The sequence below is a fragment of the Anabrus simplex genome, chromosome 2 (genome assembly GCF_040414725.1).
Source record: "Anabrus simplex isolate iqAnaSimp1 chromosome 2, ASM4041472v1, whole genome shotgun sequence".
Classification (NCBI taxonomy): Eukaryota; Metazoa; Arthropoda; class Insecta; order Orthoptera; family Tettigoniidae; genus Anabrus; species Anabrus simplex.
In genome coordinates this window covers 1,034,183,621-1,034,207,263 of record NC_090266.1, presented here as the reverse complement: position 1 = coordinate 1,034,207,263, position 23,643 = coordinate 1,034,183,621, and the positions used below count along the sequence as shown (strand labels likewise).

Sequence of the window (23,643 nt, the reverse complement as noted above, 5' to 3'; positions counted from 1 at the left end):
GTCGAACAGTTTAAATAAATCGATTTACATAGAAAAGCACTTCCAATTTGAATGCACGATGATTGTTGTAAATGCCACTGTGGAGAAATCAATTCATGAGGAAGGAAAAGAAACCCATAGAAGAAACGGTAACATAGAGAAATAAACGAGAGTTTGTCCTATGAATGAAGAAAAAAAATGTCTCTCACATTCAGCTTTCAATCAGTCCTGTAAAGTTACAATTCTTCAACGGAGAAATCACATCCTTCTCTTTCCAACTTCCCCGTCATCTTAATTTATTTCTTGTTTTACAAGGAATTTTTATGTCCACTGAATATTCAGTTTTTCTCCTTAGCGACTGAGTAGAACAACTGTGCCATCGCCCTGTGAACAATCCTTTCAAAACAAATAGTTTAATTCTGTTGATATGGATGTTTAAATGACGTCTCATTCAGTATATTTCATAAAAGAAATTATTATTATTATTATTATTATTATTATTATTATTATTATTACCGAGTGGAGTGGCCGCGCGTGTTAACGCGCTGGGGCCATGGATCCAAGCTCTGCATTTGGGAGACGCGTGGGTTCGAACCCCACTGTCGGCAGCCCTGAAGATGGCTTTCCACGGTTTCCCATTTTCATACCAGGCAAATGCTGGCGATGTACCTTAAGCAAGGCCACGGACGCTTCCTTCCTACTAAGAGCTCCTTTCTATCCCACCGTCGCCATAATACCTATCTACGTCGGTGCGAAAAGTGGTGCGACGTAAAGCAAATTATTGTAGTAATAATGCTATTGGTTTTACGTCCCACTAACTACTTTTACGGTTTTCGGAGACTCCGATGTTATGGATTTTTGTTGCGTGGAAACTCTTTTATGATCCGGTAAATACCGAGCTCGATAGCTGCAGTCGCTTAAGTGCGGCCAGTATCCAGTAATCGGGAGATCGTGGGTTCGAGTCCCACTGTCGGCAGCCTTGAAGATGGTTTTCCGTGGTTTCCCATTTTCACACCAGGCAAATGCCGGGGCTGTACAATAATTAAGGCCACGGCCGCTTCCTTCCAACTCCTAGGCATTTCCTATCCCATCGTCGCCATAAGACCTATCTGTGTCAGTGCGACGTAAAGCAAATAGCAAAAAAAAAAAAAAAAAAAAGATCCGGTAAATCTACCGACACGTGACTGACACATTTGAGCACCTCCAAATATCACCGGACTGAGTCAGGATCGAACCTGCCGACTTGGGCTCAACAGTCTGAGCCACTCAGCCCGGCTAATTATTATTGTTTGTGGAAGTTTAATAGCTGATTTTGATCTTCCAAGACTCTTAATCTTTATTTCCTCCTCTAACGGCCCTTATAAAGTGTTTGTGTTTGGAAACTTCTGTCGTGGAAAAAGTGTAGACACCCATGAAGGCCCTTGGAGGAGTGGAAGGTAAAGGCTTCCACCATTGTTAACCTCGGCACGTGATGGGGTAGAGTGGTTAGCTTTACGCCCGGCCGCCTTTGCCCCCAGGAATTAACCTGGTACTCATTTTTGGTGTAGGCTGAGTGAACCTCAGGGCCATATGCACCTCCGGAAGTGGAAACCTCGTTTCTTAAATTTTACGACTTCCTGACGGGGATTCGAACCCACGTCCTTCCAGGCGAACCGAGCACGCCTTTACCGCCTCGGCCAGGCCGTGGCCTTAAGTTAGGTACCATCCCAGCGTTTGCCAGGAAAATGTGAGGAAACCATGGAAAACCACTTCGAGGATTACTGAGGCTCTACTCAGTTGACCTTCCGAGGCTGAGTGGACACCGTTCCAGTCCTCGTAGTACTTTTCAAATTTTGTGTCAGAGCCGGGAATCGAAACCGGGCCTCCGGGGGTGACAGCTAATCACACTAACCACTACGTCACAGAGGAGGACATTGCTCGTATTATTGGTTATAAGAATGTTGTTGGCAGTGCTAACTTGCTATTCCCTGTCCACTCCACGTGCCTAGTAGCGTACTTTTTATCTTAGTTCTTTTCTAACCTCATCAGAGCCTTCCAGGTATTTGCATTGCTCTCGGAAATGCATAAAACATTTCGGTTAATACATCACTGCCCATGTGTTGGGGCTCTTTGTACCTGCTTTGTTATGCTAATTAACATTCAACGTAAAATCAACAGCTATGAGCCATAAGTTAAATCCTAAATAGGATCGTCCTTCGTTTTCCGGATGGCCTGAGAGCACGTATTGTTTCATCCCATCATTATGGATTGTTTTGTTTTTTATATATATTTGTTTGATATATTTTTGTATTTATTGAACTGAACATAACAGGCTTTCGCCAAGTTACAATGTTCCAAATATGCAAATCAAAATAAACACTTACAGACTATTTATAGCTAAGCACTAACTACTTCCGCCTCTGTGGTGTAGTGGTTAGCGTGATTAGCTGCCACCCCCGGAGGCCCGGGTTCGATTCCCGGCTCTGCCACGAAATTTGAAAAAAAGTGGTACGAGGGCTGGAACGGGGTCCACTCAGCCTCGGGAGGTCAACTGAGTAGAGGTGGGTTCGATTCCCACCTCAGCCATCGTGGAAGTGGTTTTCCGTGGTTTCCCACTTCTGCTCCAGGCGAATGCCGGGATGGTACCTAACTTAAGGCCACGGCCGCTTCCTTCCCTCTTCCTTGCCTATCCCTTCCAATCTTCCCATCCCTCCACAAGGCCCCTGTTCAGCATAGCAGGTGAGGCCGCCTGGGCGAGGTACTGGTCATACTCCCCAGTTGTATCCCCCGACCAAGAGTCTGAAGCTCCAGGACACTGCCCTTGCGGCGGTAGAGGTGGGATCCCTCGCTAAGTCCGAGGGAAAAACCGAACCTGGAGGGTAAACAGATGATGATGATGACTAACTACTTACTACTTAACTACCTCTAAATCTACTATGTAGCATCTTGCACATGGGCGAATCGCCAGCTCCAAATGCAACACACCACCTCTACTTATAACTAAACTAACTACTTTACTACATTAAATATATACTAACTCTATCCTAAATCTGTCTGGCTGCGACATCACCCCTGGTGAGGAACTCCTACCACCCTTCCCTGGGATGTCACGACCAGACATGTTTTTGATACACAGGGTGAATAAAAAAATGGCACACTTGGAGTACACCATGCGATTCTGTATGACCGTGTGAAGCAAAGGTAATTTAGCAAAATGTTCTCTGGTCATAAGTTTAATTAAACAGAGATTTACAAAAGGAGGCATTGGCAACATTGTAACTGCGTGCAGCGCGGCTAAGCACAGGTATTAGGAACGCAAAGGTGTTACTGGCGCTGTCTGATTAGCTCCGAGGGGCGAGTGATTAACGCGGAGAAACAGTGAACACAAACTACGGTGTTGGAGGAACACTCGCACGTGTGGTATTTTGTCGTTCCTTTCTATTTCTACCTTTCAGCTCATTTCATTCTGTACAATCCAGTATTTTTAATTTGTATGTCGTATTTTTACTGTTACATTTATTTCAATACTGAAACATGGGATTAAATTGTTACCGAGCGAGCTGGCGTGCGGTTAGGGTTGCGCTGCTATGACCTTGCATTTGGGAGATCATTGGTTCGAACCCCACTGTCGGCAGCCCTGAAGATGGTTACCCGTGGTTTCCCATTTTCACACCAGGCAAACGCTGCGGTCGTACCTTACTTAAGGCCACGGCCACTTCCCTCCAACGTCTAGCCCTTTCCAATCCCATCGTCGCCATAAGACCTATTTGTGTCGGTGCGACGTAAAGCAAACTCTTAAATTAAATTTAAAATTAACTTGTTACGGAAGTAAACAAAGCCGCCTCTGTGGTGTAGTGGTTAGCGTGATTAGCTGCCACCCCCGGAGGTCCGGGTTCGATTCCCGGCTCTGCCACGAAATTTGAAAAGTGGTACGAGGGCTGGAACGGGGTCCACTCAGCCTCGGGAGGTCAACTGAGTAGAGGTGGGTTCGATTCCCACCTCAGCCATCCTGGAAGTGGTTTTCCGTGGTTTCCCACTTCTCCTCCAGGCGAATGCCGGGATGGTACCTAACTTAAGGCCACGGCCGCTTCCTTCCCTCTTCCTTGCCTATCCCTTCCAATCTTCCCATCCCTCCACGAGGCCCCTGTTCAGCTTAGCAGGTGAGGCCGCCTGGGCGAGGTACTGGTCATACTCCCCAGTTGTATCCCCCGACCAAGAGTCTGAAGCTCCAGGACACTGCCCTTGAGGCGGTAGAGGTGGGATCCCTCGCTAAGTCCGAGGGAAAAACCGAACCTGGAGGGTAAACAGATGATGATGATGATGATGACGGAAGTAAACAAGCACTCTATTTCCTTTATGGCACAATTACATCTAAATAATAATAATAATAATAATAATAATAATAATAATAATAATAATAAGCTGCGGCCTGGTGTAGGTCTTTCAAACTGACGCCGTATAGGACATGCAGTAGTCCGGCCCCGCGGTGTAGGGGGCAATGCGCCTGTCACCCGGCGGCCCCGGGTTCGTTTCCCGGCAGGGTCAGGGGTTTTTAATTGTAAATGATTAATATCCCTGACCTGGGGACTGGGTGTTAGTGTCGTCCTTAACATTCCTTTCCCGGCCGGGTCAGGGGATTTTAATTGTAAATGATTAATATCCCTGGCCTGGGGATATGTGTCGTCCTTAATGTTCCTTTCCGCACATTCAACACTTTACACTTCCGCCATTTACAAAATACACGCAGGTTCCTCACATATTGTGCAAGTAGGGGCAAAAGATATTTCTAGGCTGATACATCAGCTGTATCAGAAAGCCGCACTACATGAACTTAACAGGACCAGTTACGTTAGTGCACTGCGTGGTTCGTGAATTAAACCGTGCAATTTAAAGGACTCCAATATAATTGGGAACCAGGCGGACTATTATTATTATTATTATTATTATTATTATTATTATTATTATTATTATTATTATTATTATTATTATTATTATTAAACAAGTAGCAAAAGGAAAAGTTGCAACTTTTAACTTTCTTGGCTGCATGAAACGATGAATACTATAAACCAGCTTACTGCCACTATCAACAGAAATCTGAAAGATTGAATTGGAAAGAAGCAAAAATGTCCGCCTCTGTGGTGTAGTGGTTAGTGTGATTAGCTGCCCCCCCCCAGAGGCCCGGGTTCGATTCCCGGCTCTGCCACAAAATTTGAAAAGTGGTACGAGGGCTGGAACGGGGTCCACTCAGCCTCGGGAGGTCAAATGAGTAGAGAAGGGTTCAATTCCCTCCTCAGCCATCCTGGAAGTGGTTTTCCATGGTTTTCCACTTCTCCTCCAGGCAAATGCCGGGATGATACCTAACTTAAGGACACGGCCGCTTCCTTCCCTCTTCCTTGTCTATTCCTTCCAAACTTCCCATCCCCCCACAAGGCCCCTGTTCACCATAGCAGGTGAGGCCGCCTGGGCGAGGTACTGGTCATCCTCCCCAGTTGTATCCCCCGACCCAGAGTCTGAAGCTCCAGGACACTGCCCTTGAGGCGGTAGAGGTGGGATCCCTCGCTGAGTCCGAGGGAAAAACCAACCCTGGAGGGTAAGCAGATTAAGAAGAGGAAGAAGAAGAAGAAGCAAAAATAAAATTGTATTAAACAGTTGCACTCCCTTTGCGTATTGTACTAACAAATAGCCACTGATGTCAATTTTGTTTCGTCGTTGTTTCCTTTATACAGCCCCCTTTAACTTCTCTGGTCATATCGGGGACTTTGACTTTAGAAATTATATTTCAATGGATGTTGGTATGTTTTTGACTCTCTGTCTTTTGGCACCTATCGCCGGCATTTGTTGCTAAAAAGAATATATCTATTTTCTATTTTTGAACAAAACTTCATATGAGCGAAACTGCGAATCCAAGAAGAAATCATGGGAAGATTTCGGTATAAACCTAGAAGCGGCAGGGAAATCATTCTGGACTGTAAATAACAATGTAAAGACCCCTAGACGGTTTAGGGATAGATATAGTTAGCCAAGAAAAATATGTATATCATAATTTTTATTTTTCCTATTTTCATTTTTTTCATATTTTCATCTTTTAGCAAAATCAATTTAATGTCGTGCGTGTTTCTACACACTAACGCCCACCACAGATATATCTGGCTGCATGGCTAAATGGTTAGCGTGCTGGCCTTTGGTCACAGGGGTTCCGGGTTCGATTCCCGGCAGGGTCGAGAATTTTAACCACCATCGGTTAATTTCTCTGGCACGGGGCCTGGGGTTATGTGTCGTCTTTATCATCATTTCATCCTCATCACGACGCGCAGGTCGCCTACGGGAGTCAAATCGAAGGACCTGCACCTGGTGAGCCGAACTTGTCCTCGGACACTCCCGGCACTAAAAGCCATACGCCATTTCATTTCACCACAGATATACGCAACAGTGAATACATCGTCCGGTAAAGGTTGGCGTCAGGAAGGACATTCCAACATAAAATAGGATAAGACCACATGTGCGACACAGTTTCCACCCACGACACTCCAAGTTGTTGAAAAAGCCGCAGAAAAGAAGAAGAAGAAGAAAATATGTTCATTCTTTGAATACAAGACCTTGAATAAAATCTCAAAACAAATGAGGTAGAAGTTTTACGTGTCAGTTGATTTCGTGACCATAACTGCCGGCCTCCACTCTCACGTAGTATCTGAACCACAGGGATTAGTTTTCCTTTCATGAATTGGCCAGATTGACCGGAATTTACTTTTTATAACAACTCTTGGATGAGTGTAGAGCCTCCGAGGCTCAGGCGGCAGCGTGCCGGCCCCTCATCGCTGGATTCCACGGTTCAAATCCCTGTCACTCCACGTAAGATTTGTGCTGGACAAAGCGGAGCCGGGTACTCCGGTTTTCCCTGTCATCTTTCATTCCAGCAACACTCTCCATTATAATTTCATTTCATCTGTCAGTCATTAAACAATGCCCCGGGGAGTGCGACAGGCTTCGGCAGCCGGCACAACTCCTGTCTTCGCCGCCAGATGTGGGCTTCATTACATTCATGACCCTGTCAAATGACTGGAAACAGGCTGTGGATTTTCATTTTATTGGATGAGTGTAGAAGATGTCAGTGATACATCGCAGGATTTGCCTTCTAAGTACACTCGGACATGGAGGTCGGTCTCAAGCAGTGAGACCCTGAGATTAGGATCCACTAGCAAATTGTCTACAAACTCACCAATATTTCCAGGTAAGGGTTACACACACCGGGTTTTACTGGAAAACGCCGTGTTCTCAGTTATTCACAATCATACTCTAGCAGGGAGAAAATCTCTCTATTTTTATTCAAACGTGTGGCGGATTGAACGATAAGCAATCTATGAAATACCATTGTTCGTAGCGACATCAATAATGTACGAGTAGCTGGCAGTTGAGAGAGGGTTTATAAAGTTAAATGCGGCATTGATTCCACCGCTGCTCAAATACTGGGTGTAACAAAAATATCGAGCAAAAATGAATATGATTAATTCCTCCTGATGTGGAGAAGAAAAATAGGTTATACTAATATAGATCCAGAACTGCTTAATTTCGCAGCTATCCAACTTTCAAATTAGGTTCTTCGAGATTTTTGCAATTAGTTTTACGTTGCGCTGACACAGATAGGTCCTATGAGTAGAGGGGGGGGTTCGATTCCCTCCTCAGCCATCCTGGAAGTGGTTTTCCGTGGTTTCCCACTCCTCCTCCTTTTCCTGTCATCTTTCATTCCAGCAACACTCTCCATTATAATTTCATTTCATCTGTCAGTCATTAAATATCGTCCGGTAAAGGTTGGCGTCAGGAAGGACATTCCAACATAAAACAGGATTCCGTTTGGGAGTCGTTGGGAAACGTTCAGATTTCTAAAGAGCATACATATGGCTCCAATTTTTAAAATAAGAATAGGTTGCCTGATGTGAAAATGGGAAACCATGGGAGACCATTTTCTGCACTGCCGACAGTGGAGTGTGTATCAACTATTGCCCGAGTGAAAGCTAACCAGTTACATGATCTACATCGCAAGGCCAACATACTCTGTTGTTCCTTAAATATTTTTATTCCAGTATTCGTCCAGACCTTTTATTCTGATTCTTAGGCCCTCATCAATTACCTTTGAGGTGCCTCATTTAGACTCTGAAAGTTATCGACTAGGCACCAACATACAGATTTACTAGCTACGTAAAATGCAATACCACTCAGATAAAAAAAGGACTAAACGAGGACAATGATTTTGAAATCAAATGAACGGGCACACGCTCTTCCACTGCCACTTTTTCACTTGTTACACTTTCACTGTACCGATTTTTCTTGTTGGGATGTTCAATAAAAGAAGTTTTGTAAACTGAGATGATATACGTATTTCTTCAAGTTGTTAAGCTAGGCCATGGATGAAAACTGGCTGAGGTAAATAGAGACTTTCACATCCCTTTATGTTTATTGATCGTGATACAGCATGCCAAGTAAATTGGAAATTGATGCCTCTTGAAAGAAAATTAAAGCGTTTTATCGGATGTTGTTAAGTCATTTCTAGGATTAGGGTTCTCTGTCCAGGTTTATCTCCATTTCTTATTTCCAAATCTAAACAATTTTCGTACATACTTCTTACAATTAGGCCCTAATCTGATTCCGTTTGGGAGTCGTTGGGAAACGTTCAGATTTCTTAGGAGCATAAATATGGCTCCAATTTTTAAAATAAGAATATGTTAAAGCAAACTATTAATTCCAAGGAATTTAAGTATTATGTAGGAAATTGAAGTAGCTAGCATTCATCTTCCGTATTAATCTGTTGACCCTAGTGCATGGTTTGGGACTACCTGGTAAAAGCCCAATGACTTTCAAATTAATTAATTAATTAATTAATTAAGAATGGAAACTTTCAAAAAATTATGACTTCGATCGCAGAAGTGAAAGTTTTGTTACTAATTTCAATCACGCTATCATCATGTGCTAAAATTCTGGCTGGCAGTTTAATAACATTTGATCCGTCACCATATACAGAGGGGTAGTCGCCGTTACCTATTTCTTGCAAAAAAATCAGCGAATTCTATTTTTTTTCTTTGGTTTTGCTCGCATATTTTTATGTAAGCGTCGTACTTTAAAGAAGGGTCACAGAGGAGAGTATTCAATACAATTATAAACAAATAATTGTTTGGCGATAAACATGTGGCAAAACAGGCAATGCCTTCGTGAAGTCTCGCCCAAGAACAATAATGTTCCCACCAGAAGAAATGGAATGTCGTTACATATGATTATTTTAGAAAATAATTCACACACATTAATGAATGGCCATTTGCCTTTGGGGCTTTATCCCATGTTGAGCCGTGCTTATCGAATACCATCAGCTGCATTGGAATTTAATTTTAATCCAGACACCGAACTCTCATTAAAATTTAGAAGAATTTTTGAATGTCATGTGTACTGTTCAACCGTTGGGAAACAAAACAGCGACTATTCCTGTCCATGTTACTGATACAATATGAAGCCCTAAACTGAACCACTTTTGTACTATGTATTCATCATCATCATCTGTTTACCCTCCAGGTTCGGTTTTTCCCTCGGACGTAGCGAGGGATCCCACCTCTACCGCCTCTAGGGCAGTGTCCTGGAGCTTCAGACTCTTGGTCGGGGGATACAACTGGGGAGTATGACCAGTACCTCACCCAGGCGGCCTCACCTGCTATGCTGAACAGGGGCCTTGTGGAGGGATGGGAAGATTGGAAGGGATAGGCAAGGAAGAGGGAAGGAAGCGGCCATGGCCTTAAGTTAGGTACCATCCCGGCATTCGCCTGGAGGAGAAGTGGGAAACCACGGAAAACCACTTCCAGGATGGCTGAGGTGGGAATCGAACCCACCTCTACTCAGTTGAACTCCCGAGGCTGAGTGAACCCCGTTCCAGCCCTCGTACCACTTTTCAAATTTCGTGGCAGAGCCGGGAATCGAACCCGGACCTCCGGGGGTGGCAGCTAATCACGCTAACCACTACACGACAGAGGCGGACGTATTATGTATTCTAAATGATTTTCTAATGCCCCCGGGACCATTGATGAAAAATGCATTATTGATACTTGTGTTTTTTGTTGGAGGACGTCTATGATTTCATTAATATGTAACTGAAAGTTGTTCCTGGTCTGTTATGATTACCATGTCGGCTAATCAAAATTGAAAATTAGCACATTAGTATGACACGGAGGATCGACTCACTTCGCTAACTACCGGAATGGAAGACGTTCACAGCCTCAGTGTTAAAATTACGAGATGAAAAAAAGTTAAAATTTCTCCGAAATCACTCAAGCTCTCAAAAATTTATGGAGAGACGACATGGAGAAGGAAACGTTTTAATTTATCCGAGGTCACTTCATGCTAGCAAATATAAGGAGACAGTAAAATTGCGCTGAATAGCTCCTTCTCGGCTAAGTGACTCACTACAACACAGTTTGCCACACTGGCTGGAAGAAGCCGAAATGCCGTTGACCAGGAAGAAGTCTGACTACACATGCGTGCTTACCCCCTTCCGCCTTTTCTGTGTCGTACCACATGCCCCAGCGCTCTAACAGTTCAGATGGCCTTGAAGTTCTGGCGGGCGCTTCGGCCAATCACAATGCTAGTTTTTTTAATAATTTAAAAATATACGGCAAGGAATATGCTTTTAAAGACACTCTGAAAATCTAAGGGCCAAGAGCTTTCGTCAGAATGTTTTACGATATCCATCGTATCAGCCTTTCTCTCAAACACGCTGTAACAGGAATCAGCCTAGTGTTTCCAATATACAGAGAAGAAGTATCTGTGTCCTGCTCCTAGGCTGAATTATGAGCGTAGTGGCCTCCGGTTCAGAGAGCCGTGGATTCGATTCCCGGTTAGGCCGCCTTTGGTTAATTCCTCTGGCTGGGGTGAGTATTTATGTTCGTCTTAATACACACCTTCATTTGCATACAACACAATACACTACCAACCCCCACAGACACACCCAATACATCCCTCCACATACGGTTGGTATCAAGAAGGATATCCGGCCGTAAAACTGAGCCAGATCCACATGATGTGCCGACCCCAATAAATTGGGAATATGTCAAAAAGAATGGTAGCCGTAATTATGAGTGATCTACAGTACGACAGTGGCGTAGATAAAACTTTTCCTGGGGGATATGAATATTGATCATAATAATAATCTATCTATAGGCTATATAAAATAACTTGTCCTGACAGATTCATTATCGCCGAGCCAAAACTACTGGACATAAAGAAATGAAATATTGGAGATAGATTCATATTACAATGTAGGCACTCACTAAGGGAGGATTTTTGGATATTCCGTCGCTAGGAGGGTGAAAGATGGGGTGAATTTTTAAAATGAATGTAACTATATCTCGAAAACTGAACAGTCAAGAGACATGAAAATTGGTATTTGGAATTTCCTTTAAAAGTAAAGAAACACATATTTTTGTTTTCGGGAAATCCTGTTAAGGGGAGTGAAAATAGGTGAAAAAGTGGTTGAATACCCTTTATGTGGATACTTACATCTCAAAATCTGAAGATGTTACAATCATGAAATTTGGTATATGGAATCTTCTTTAAAAATAAAGAAACACGCATTTTTTGTTTTTGGAAAATCTACTTCAGGGCTGGTGAACAGGAGTGACAAAAGGGGGAAAATCTTAAAAGGAGTATATCTCAAAAACGTAACATGTTACAGACGTGAAAAGTGGTATTTGGGATCTCGTATAAAAGTAAAGGAACACGCATAACTTTTCTCTGAAAAGTCACTTAAGGGGATGTGTTAAAGGGGGTTATTTTTTTAAATGAACATATATACAGTATATATCAAAAACATAACACGTTACAGACGTGAAAATGAGTATTTTTAACTCTTTTAAAAATAAAACGTATTTGTTTTCGGAAAAAATCAGGGGGTGTAAAAAGGACTGAAAATGGGGTTGAATTCCTTTTACGTGGTTACCTATATCTCAAAAACTGAAGATGTTACAGACATCAAAATTGGTATATGGAATCTCCTTTAAAAATAAAGAAACACGTATTTTTATTTTTGTTTTTGGAGAAGGACTGAAAAAGGTGATGAATTATTTTTACGCGGTTACCAATATCTCAAAAACTGAAGATGTTACAGTATGAAAATTGGTATTTGGAATCTTCTTTAAAAATAAGGAAACATGTATTTTTTTGTTTTTGGAAAATCTACTTAGGGGAGTGGTGGATAGGAGTGACGAAAGGGGTGAATTGTTAAAATGAGTATAATCTCAAAAACGTTACATGTTACAGACGTGAAAATTGGTATTTGGAATCTTCTGTAAAAGTAAAGGAACACGCATAATTTGTTTTCTGAAAATCCACTTAAGGGGAAGTGTTAACGGGGGTAAATTTTTGAAACGAGCATATATACCGTATATATCAAAAACTTAACTCGTTACAGACGTGAATATTAGTATTTTTAATCCTTTTAAAAGTAAAAGTAACACGTAATTGTTTGTTTTCGGAAAAACATTTCAGGGGGGTAAAAAGGACTGAAAAAGGGGTTGAATTATTTTTATGTGGTTACTTATATCTCAAAACCTGAAGATGTTAAAGACATGAAAATTGGTATTTGGAATCTCCTTTAAAAATAAACACGTATTTTTTGTTTTCGGAAAATCCACCTAAGGTAGTGGGGTGGGTGAAGAGAAGTGAACTTAGTTGAATTCTTTTTATGGAGATACTTATACATCAAATACTGAAGATGTTACAGATGTGAAAATTGGTATTTGGAATTTCCTTTAAAAATAAGGAAACATGTATTTTTTGTTTACGGAAAAATCCTCTTAAGGGGGTGAAGAAAGGTTAAAAAGTGGTTGAATACCTTCTTGAGGATACTTATATCTAAAAAACTGAAGATGTTACAGTAATGAAAAGTTATATTTGGGATCTCCTTTAAAAATAAAGGAACACAAGTTTTTTTGTTTTTGGAAAACCTACTCGGGGGGGGGGGCGGTGTGAACAGGACTGACAAAGGGGGTGAATTTTTAAAATGAGTATATCTCAAAACAAAACATGATACAGGCGTGAAAATTGGTATTTTCTACCTGCTTTGAATATAAAGTAACACATACGATACTTTCTTGTTTTCGGAAGAATCACTTGGGGGGGGGATAAAAAGGACTGAAAGATGGGCTGAATTATTTTTATTAGGATACTGGTATCTCAAAATCTGAAGATATTAGACGTGGAAATTGCTTGGAATCTCCTTTATTTTTTTTATTTATTTTTTTGCTAGTTGTTTTACGTCGCACCGACACAGATAGGTCTTACGGCGACGATGGGACAGGAAAGGGCTAGGAGTGGGAAGGAAGCGGTCGTGGCCTTAATTAAGGTACAGCCCCAGCATTTGCCTGGTGTGAAAATGGGAAACCATGGAAAACCATTTTCAGGGCTACCGACAGTGGGGTTCGAACCTACTATCTTCCGAATACTGGATACTAGCCGCACTTAAGCGGCTGCAGCTATCGAGCTAGGTGAATCTCCTTTAAAAATAAAGAAACGCGTATATTTTGTTTTCATAAAATCCACTTAAATGGGGTGTAAACAGAACTGAAAAGGGGTTGAATTCTTTTTATGAGGATACTCATATCCCAAAAACTGAAGATGTTACAGAAATGAAAATTTGTATTTGGAATCTCCTTTAAAAATAAAGAAACACGCATTATTTTGTTTTCGGAAAATCCAATTAAGGGTGGGTAAATGAATTGAAAAATGAGTTTAATTCTTTGTATGAAAATACTTATATCACAAAAACGAAGGATGTTATGAACGTGAAAATTGGTATTTGGAATCTCCTTAAAAAATTAAGAAACGCGCATTTTTTGCGTGGGAGGGAAACGACTGAAGAGGGGTTTAAAAGTAGTCGAATTATTTTTATGATGATACAAATAAGAAGTTGACTTAAAACAATACACCCCTAAGGGGTTTTTACTGGGAGATGAGGAATGATGACACAAACATATATTTATATGAAACCGTTTGAATCACGAAGTTAAAATACCTTTTTTTTTGCTAGTTGTTTTACGTCGCACCGACACAGATAGGTCTTATGGCGACGATGGGACAAGGAAGGGCTAGGAGTGGGGAGGAAGCGGCCGTGGCCTTAATTAAGGTACAGCCCCAGCATTTGCCTGGTGTGAAAATGGGAAAACACGGAAAACCATTTTCAGGGCTGCCGACAGTGGGGTTCGAACCTACTATCTCCCGAATACTGGATACTGGCCGCACTTAAGCGACTGCAGCTATCGAGCTCGGTAGTTAAAATATCAAATGATGTCCTAGGTTGTTAAATAACAGACGGTTTGAGACAAATTTAACCCCTCAGAGAGCTAAATGGGGGTTAAGATCCGAAAAAAATATATATTAATTCCTTCCTCCGAAACGGTTTGTCGTACGAAGACAAAATTCCAAATAGGAATTATTTTTAAACGTTCCACCGCTAAAGTGTCAAATGGGGTTAGCTTCGTAAACTAAATTATTCCTCCCTTCAAAACCGTTTGGCATACAAAGTTGTAATTTTACGAGAAGGGTCTTCTTTTATGTCTTAGGTGTAAAATACCGTATACTTCAAAACATTTCTCCCCTAAGAGGTTCAGATCGTATTTGACTCTCAAAAACACAATATCCATTCTTCCAAAACAGTTTCAGGCACGAACATAACCTTTTTCTATGAAGGGTTGTCTTCTATACCCTAGATGTTAATAAATATTTCAAAACATTCACCCCTTAAAAAATTCATTCCTCCATTACTGTTTGACGTACAAAATCAAAATTTCACAGGTTGGTCGCTTTTACGTCTTAGATGTTAAATCAGATATGGTTTAAAACATTCAAATTCTTCCGCACGGGGTTCAAGTGAGTGGTAGATTATAAAATTAATAATAATTCCCAAAAAAACCGTTTGACGTACGAAATGAGGACGTATTTTACAGGCTCTGCTGACAATGGACTCTCCAAAATGTAGAACTTTGAGTAATAACTTTCATTTCAAAGCCGTAGTGAAGCACGGGTATCTTGCTAGTAATAATATAAAGCACAATTTAAATGCGTAGGGGTCCGTTTAAATAGAATTTACGGGAGGGGTGGGAGTGAAAAGTTAAAATGCATATCCACAGCCTGTTACCAATTTTAGCTGGGTCAGGAATGTAACGAATGAAGCCCCCATCTAGCGACGAGGATAGGAATTGTGCCGGCTGCCGAAGCTTGTCGCACTCCTCTGGAACAATGATTAATGACTAACAGATGACATGAAATGATATTGGAGAGTGTTGCTAGAATGAAATATGACAGGGAAAATCGGAGTACCCGGAGAAAAACCTGTCTCGCGTCCGGTTTGTCCTGCACAATTCTCATTTGGGGTGACCGGGATTTGAATCATGGAACCCAGTGGTGATAGGCCGCCGCACTGCTGCCTGACCCAGGGAAGCTCTTACGGAGGTATATGAATAGTAATAATACAGATAATAAAACACATTTTAAACGGATGTTTTTGCAAATGGATGCTTTTTTATTTTATTATGTTTTAGTATATATTTATAATGAGTACAAGCACCTCATGGGAGGGGATACATCCCCCTTATCCCCCACCTTACCTACACCACTGCAGTGCAGGATACCAAGGAAAGAAGGAAGAAGCTGCTGGGTTTAGCTAAGACCTACCTGAACACCAACAATAGCAAGGCACACGAATCAATTAATTTAGATAATAAGTAATACTATAAGGATCACATTAAAATCAACATTTTAAAAGGGCCAAAAGGCCCCGCACACCTTAGCAGGTTCCATTTGTTATTCGTTTTAAATAGGGCAAATACGAAACGACTCTTTCAATAAGCACTTAACAATTTACGAGGATAAGAAACGATGAGGATTTCAAATCAACCTATGTGGGGCTTCATCAGTTACCTCGTTAAACTATATAGTCGAAATAAATTATTGACTATTTACAAGAATGAGAAAGTACAACATACATACATTAAAACGTTAACCTACGCGGGACTTACCATATGCCCAATTACACAAGGGAAAAACTCAGTCTACAATTTCGAAAAGCAATTAACTTACAAATTGCCTGAAAACAGTATACTAGCCCTGTTACATTCCCTAGGAGATTTCGCCCGACCTGTAACTATCAACACAAAATTTTAAGTAGTAGTCCAACTACTCCAAGGCCGAAAAACGTCCCTACGGCGGTACCAACAGATAGACTACCCTTGATCTCAGAGAGCAGGTCGTAAAGAGTACCCCACCAAAAAGAGGATGTAATATAGGGAGTACCAACAGACACCAGGTCTTGGTAAACGCCATGTTGTCAAGTGCTGAAATGCAGATAGCCGTCTGTGCTCACTGAGTCAAATTATGACATTGTCAGTCCCGGGGAACCAATTCGCTGTGGGGAAACAAAAGGGAGAACGTAATACCACAGTAGACCGAAGTCAGTCAGCTCTCAGACTAGGAATGAAAATTCCGTCATAATAATAATAATAATAATAATAATAATAATAATAATAATAATAATAATAATAATAATAATAATAATTGTTTAACGTCTCCTCTACTTTATAAATTTTAGGAGACCAATGGTGTCAAATGTTGTCGTGTAGAAGTTCTTTAAACTGCCTTAAATGTTGAAGACTACGCTCTGGATCGAACCCGTTGTCTAGGGAACAGAGGGATAACGATTAACTGTACCACTGAGGTCGATTATTATTATCAATTAGTATCAATAAAACATAATAAAATAATAAAAGCATCCATTTGCATTATTATTATTATTATTATTATTATTATTATTATTATTATTATTATTATTATTATTATTATTAAGGGAAATATATTGTCGTCGAATCTTGCAGTGAACTTCTTACGAGAACGAAATGATACGTGATGATGCATAACAGATACTCAACATAGTTATTCTGCAATGTAATGTAAGTGCTTTCTATTAATTCCGGAATGCGATCTATTTGTGAACCGTTAATGAAGTTCATTCTAGCTGTGGTTTGAATCACGCGCAAGTAACAATTGATCACTGTTTGTAACCCATTCACTGCAGAACTCCGATCGCTGGGCATTGCCTACCTCACAAACTCTGGCCTGATCAGTAACCTTCGTACTTGCATACTCCTCGTTCCTGGAGAGTTATGATATCAAGGACACGAAGGTTTCGAAGAAATTCTTAAGTTACAGTTCTTGTCACTGTTTCTCTTTACTGCAAATCCATTATTCCCCACGCAGACTGACTAGTTAAGATGGCAAAGCGCTGGCTTTCTGAGCTCAAGACAGCAGGTTCGATCTCGGCTCAGCCCGGTGTTATTTGAATGTGCTCAAACACGCCAGACTCACGTCAGCAGTTTTACCGGCATGTAAATAATTCCTTCACAACAACACTTCCGATACCTCTGTGTGGTACGGATTTAAACTGCCTGATGGGAAATATGAAGTAAGAATGAAATATGTTCCCTACCTACACGTATGTTTCTGAAAGGGTTATGCAAAATACAATGCAAACAGAAGAATGCCAATAAAGAGTACGAAACAACATTGACTTACAAAATAATGTCGTCGCATTAATATAGACAATTTGCACTTTATACTGATCATTTTATGAATTGCAGTGTGCCAATGGTGATAACAGCTAATGGTATCACAAAAACTTCAAAAAAAAAAAAGGGACAAGTACTCTTCAGGTTTCTATTTTTCTCCGAAATGGCGGAATCAGAAACATGAAGCACACTACCTCATTATGCTACCTCGATTAGATTGGGGTATTTCTCCCGTAATTCACCGCGCTTTCCCACAAGGGAAAGTTGTCGGCGCTGTTAACAGAAGAGGGGTAACTCTTTCCATTTATAACGAAACAGCGACATATCAGTTTTCAAAGCCGCAATGTATGTCCTGTTGCTACGTGAATTGTACGTTCATGAGTTCATTACAAGTCATCGTGGTGGTTACGTGTATATTATTATATCACCTTAGAAACTGTTACCCTCTTTATTTTTTAACTTCTGTAACTTTTCTGGTTTACATCTGACCATTTGGGGGAAAGAGTAACTGTCCCCAGTCTCCCCTTCCCCGCTCTCATGGACCAACCCCCTGACTCACCCGAACCTCCTGCTCTGAGTAACACCATTATATGCGCCACTTTTGAAAGAGTAGCCTATAGTTTGGAACACTGATTTGCTACGAAAGGAATGATTATACATTGATAACAAGTACTCCGCTAAATTTGCCTAAAGTAACACTGCTGTGCTGTGTATAGTTCCATAAAGGAAACAAAGTTGCTATCAATATCTACGGTATTAACAACCGCACGGGAAAGAGAGGCATATCGTTTCACGACCACCTTAGTATTATTTAAAAATATGGAAGCAGAATGTCGATATCTTAAACGGATCTGGAAATATTTTGGGGTAGACGCCCTTATTGGCTCATCTTGTATATAAAGTAAAATGATATTGCACCTCTTAAGGTCTAACGTTCTTGAGGACGACCATATCACCCGAACTAAACATATTACTTTCAAAGATGATTCAAATCTCCTTATTTATATTTTTATATTTAAAAAATAAATAAAAATAAAAATAAGCTGGGCCTTAATGGGTTAATCACAATTATTTTGTGTCTCTTCCAATCAAAGAACTGACCACACTAATTATGCTCTATTTTTCTGTTCACAGTGGAATGTCCTTTGGCAATCAGAAACGCAACTTTGATGAAATAGATCGCAGTGGATTCAACAGCTTTGTGAAGAAGAATTTCGATGAGATAGATCGCTCTGGCTTTGACAGCTTCGTCAAGAGGAACTTCGATGAAATCGACCGTGCTGGTTTTGGTAGCTTTGTAAAGAGGGGTGGTCCTTCCCTGCTAGCTCGCTATTTTGTAAAGGAGGAAAATCAGTAAATTTTTAAGTTCACTCTTCCCTACCCTGACTGGCTTCGAGTATGGCTACCATCTGGATATTTGACCTCATTATAATCTTAGACTAAATTACTTATCATTCGTGTACACATTCAGAGTCAAAATCTATACAGCTTTCTGTATGAAAAAAAGTAATAAATAGATATGTGATGTTGCACGAGAAATCTGTGTCTTATTACCAAGATGAACATGTGGTTAAAATCATAATATCTATGGTCTATGTCAATTCCCTTTTCTTGATACATGTATCTGGTTATCTGCCAGTTATCATGAGAAACAAAGTAAACAAAAGTCCTTTATAATTATGTGTTCGTTTTCATTTTCCATTCTTCCCTTGCCACAATTTGTATATGGTACCTTTCCTCGTACGTAAATGAGCCCAGAGATCCTCACCACCCGTCTTCAATTGCTGTTTATCTTTAATAATGACCTATCCCATACTACAATTCAAAATTAGCACTTAATATTAAAACATTTTCTCTGAACGGCTCCTTGGCTGAAAGGTAAGCGTACTGATCTTCAGTTCTGAGCGCTCCGGGTTCGATTCCTGGCCAGGCCAGGGAATTTAACTGCATATGGTTGATTGCTCTGGCTTTGGGACTCGGTGCTTGTGCTTGTCTTAATACAAGTCTCCTGATCTGCATACAACACACCACACTACTAACTGCTACAGAAAGACACAATAATGAATACATCCCTCTACAAAGGGCTGACATCAGGAAGGGAAACGGTCGTAAAACTGGGCCAGATCCTCACCAAGTGCCAACACCAATAATTGAGAAAAAGGCTGGGTTTATTGCCTCTGTTTTACAAACTATCATCAGACTGCTTCCATACTGTAAGGGTGGCCATGAAGAAACGAACCGCCTCTATTTCTGCTTTGTATAATAGCCAGATGATCCTGGCTACCTGCAAATCTCCGCATGTCTTGTATTAAGCATGCCATGTCACGTGACCACTCCACTTGATCGGGGATGGTATCGTGATCCTTCTCCGCGATGGGCAGCAGTGATAATATAGGGCTAATACACACACCGATGAACCAAAGAGCACCATTCTAACAGCCGGGAAGGATTCGATGAGCGGTAACATAACGCGGCCATTTAAAAAGGGTGAAACAAACGTCGTGATATGCGATGGAATCTCCTAGAGACACCCTAAGTTCATCGTGCCCATATATGATTATTAAACCAGCAAGTCGGGAAGTACGACCCAATCTTTATTTACACAAAGTTAAATATTGACTTGTTTAGTCTTCAGTGCCTCATTTGTAAATTTTCTTCGTATTTTGTTAAGAAGGAAGTCATACAGTACTTTTTCAGTGTTGACTCAGTTAATAAAACTTTGTAGCTTTTCAGTCTGTCGAAACACTAATTAGGCTATATAATATATATAATATTCCTGTTAAAAAGTAACAAATAAACAAATAAGGACACATTTCGTCCTACAGGAACATCCTCAGATTCTACCAAATTACTTTTAACCATGCATATATATGTACAATATCGTTTAAATTGCCTAAACTTGTCAATGCTTGTGAACTGGTGATGTTATTAACAAGTGAGACAAAATTATAAATTCAGAACTATTCCACTGTCACCTAAGAAATTTTGAGAAAGTTTTCTCTACTTATCTTAATCTACTAACTGTCTGTTACCTCCAGCGACTACGTTTGGACTGAAGCCAGTTCCCTGGCTCAGGTCAAGGTTTGCTATGTAGGGGTGTGAGAGGAAGGCGATAGGCAATAACGCTGTTCAGAGGGGAGGGGAGGGGAGGGGAGGGAGGGGAGCGGAGGGGAGGGGAGGGGAGGGGAGGGGAGGGGAGGGGAGGGGAGGGGAGGGGAGGGGAAGCGCCAATTGGTTATGTTGTCTATTATGTGTATTAACGAATAAATGCATGATAATGATTTTGAAAAAATGCGGAAATGAATTAAAGTTTACCTTGTAATACATTATTTTCAGAGAAAAATAAAAACTGTGAAATGTTGTCGCGGTCTTGGTTTGCTATGTAGGGGGTGAGGGGAGGCAAAACCTTTGTTCAGCGGAGAGGGAAGAGGAAGTGTTATGAGGTTATATTATATTTGTTTAGATGTGTGTGAATGCATGATGATTTGGGTGAAATAAAAGTGTAGCCTACTAATGAATTAAATAGTACGTTATATGACATTATTTTTAGCGACAATATAATTTCATCAGTCCTGACCGCCTACATGTCGTAGGAGCGGAATAATACTGTTTTAATCATACTGCGTTGCTAAGGCGTCAAATTCAAAAATTCAGTTGTAAAAGGTTGTCACAATCGCAGTGCACTGGAAGAGAGGCGAGCAACAAAAGTCTTCACTAAAGAAATAATGAACAAACTATTTTATAAAAATATATTAAATGGCCGAAAATCAGCACTATGGGGATTTTGAAAAAATGCTTAACCCTCAAGCACACGCGCCAAATTTTAGGACGCAGACACACGCGTTGGGTTGCTTTCCACCCCACATATTATTGTATTATAAAATATGAATTACTGCATTATTTGGAGATTTTAAGATAGACTATATAAGAATGGCTCTGTCTGCGGGGATCCAGCCAGAAAGATATAAGAGCGGGCAGAGCACAGGAGAGTTATTTGTACATTTCACTAGGAAATAAAATGACCTGGGGTGGATTCCACCCCATACGCGTGTGTTTGAGGGTTAAAAAACTGATTGCACTGCAGCATGAACTGCTAAAATCGACCAGCTAGGATAACAGAAATAGTCATAACATTACAAGAATTAACGTCGTAGGAATATATACAGTATATTGCAACCATATGCCAAACGCGATATGGTAGAATTAATAATTCAATGTATTTAATATGAAAGGGGCTGCCTGGCCGAGGCGGTAAAGGCGTGCTCGGCTCGCCCGGAAGGACGTGGGTTCGAATCCCCGTCAGGAAGTCGTCAAATTTAAAAAATGAGATTTCCACTTTCGGAGGTGCATATGGCCCTGAGGTTCACTCAGCCTACACCAAAAATTTGTACCAGGGTAATTCCTGAGGGCAAAGGCGGCCGGGCGTAGAGCTAACCACTCTACCCCATCAAGTGCCGAGGTTACGGATAGTGGAAGCCTTTACCTTCCACCCCTCCAAGGGCCTTCATGGCCTGCAGGGAGATGACTTTGACTTTGCTTTTTATTTAATATGAAAGTATAGACAGTACAAGACATTTATGTACGTTCATTTCAGTGCAGAATACAACGGGCCACCCTCCTGGAAAGCTAAGCTCGCAGTGTTGTTTAAAATCACGGTTTTTTATGATAATAAACCAATTACGTGGTAAAAGTACTGGAACCACACCACACACGTCATTGCCCCATAGAACCATACAACCAGTGTTGCCAACTTATATTTTCAAGATCCGCTAAATACTACTGAAAATCCGCTGAAAATCCGCTAAAATTCCGCCAAGAAATCCGATCTCAAATAATGAGCAATAATAATAATAATAATAATAATAATAATAATAATAATAATAATAATAATAATAATAATAATAATAATAATAATAATAATACAACTAAATATCTGCACTCACCTGAGCAGTAAGTTTCACTGGGATTAACCCCCTGCCTGCGAGACGGCGAGCTAAAACTTGTTGGCGTTTTACTGCCGGGTGCAAACTAGGTGAATCCCCTACCTCAAGGGCCACACACAGAACATTAAACGGTCTTCCTTCATAGCATAAATATAAATGCTACTCTCTCACAGTTTCATTATCTGTCGTCATTCGTCAACTAAGAGAGAAGTACCCTTTTTCCCAAGCATTACAAATTTATGATACCATTATCTCATAACATCAGATCCAAATAACATGTTTTCCTCATGTGACTGCTAGCTCTTGACAAGAAATACGGAATAGCTCGGACACAGACTGGAGTACAAATTTAAAAAAGGTAAAATGGATAAAACACTAAATTCCGCTATAATAAATCTAGAATTCCGCCAAAAAATCCGCTGTCCGCTAAATGATATATTTCTCCGCCGACAGTCTTCTAATTCCGCCAAATTCAGCGGAAAATCCGCTAACTTGGCAACACTGCATACAACGGCAACATTACCTCCAAACTAGGCTATCACCATGCGGGACCATACGGTGAGGCGTTCGATAGTATAGGACCTTTTCAGTCCAGAGTCAAATGCCACCTCATCTAGAAAGCGAAGAAAAGTAAACTCCAAACTGATGGGTGAACAAAAGCTCTTCCGACCATGCAAGAATAAACGCAATTCCTCCGTTCCATAGATTACAACCTCTGACCTCCCAGGGCCACGGTTCATTCGCGGCATAATATCAAAGTACAACACTAAAACTAACTAACTTAAAGGCATAAGTGAACGGAGGAAAACTAGGATGCATTCAACTTCGGCAAATGATAAGCAGACAAACTTTAAAACCCTATTTAATATACCTTGATAAAACACATAAATTAATTCACTGTGTTCGACTCGTTGGCGGCATGGTCAGCGTACTGGCCTTCGGTTCAGAGGGTCCCGGGTTCGATTCCCGGCCGGGTCGGGGATTTTAACCTTCATTGGTTGATTCCAGTGGCCCGGGGGCTAGGTGCTTGTGCTGTCCCCAATATCCCTGCAACTCACACACCATACATAACACTATCCTCCACGACATTAACACGCAGTTACCTACACATGGCAGATGCCGCCCACCCTCAGCGGAGGGTCTGCCTTACAAGGGCT

General features: G+C 41.0%; 1 protein-coding gene across 1 annotated transcript in view; it reads left to right on the top strand.

Annotated features, from left to right (window-relative positions):
• The window catches only part of LOC136863263 (orcokinin peptides), a 338,617-nt gene extending 319,394 nt beyond the window's left edge, over nt 1–19,223 (top strand). The window contains exon 4 of the mRNA XM_067139646.2: nt 18,678–19,223. Within this exon, the coding sequence (XP_066995747.1) occupies nt 18,678–18,900 (223 nt within the window). The 3' untranslated portion in view covers nt 18,901–19,223. The remainder of the gene's footprint in view (nt 1–18,677) is intronic.
• Nucleotides 19,224–23,643: the final 4,420 nt, after the last annotated feature.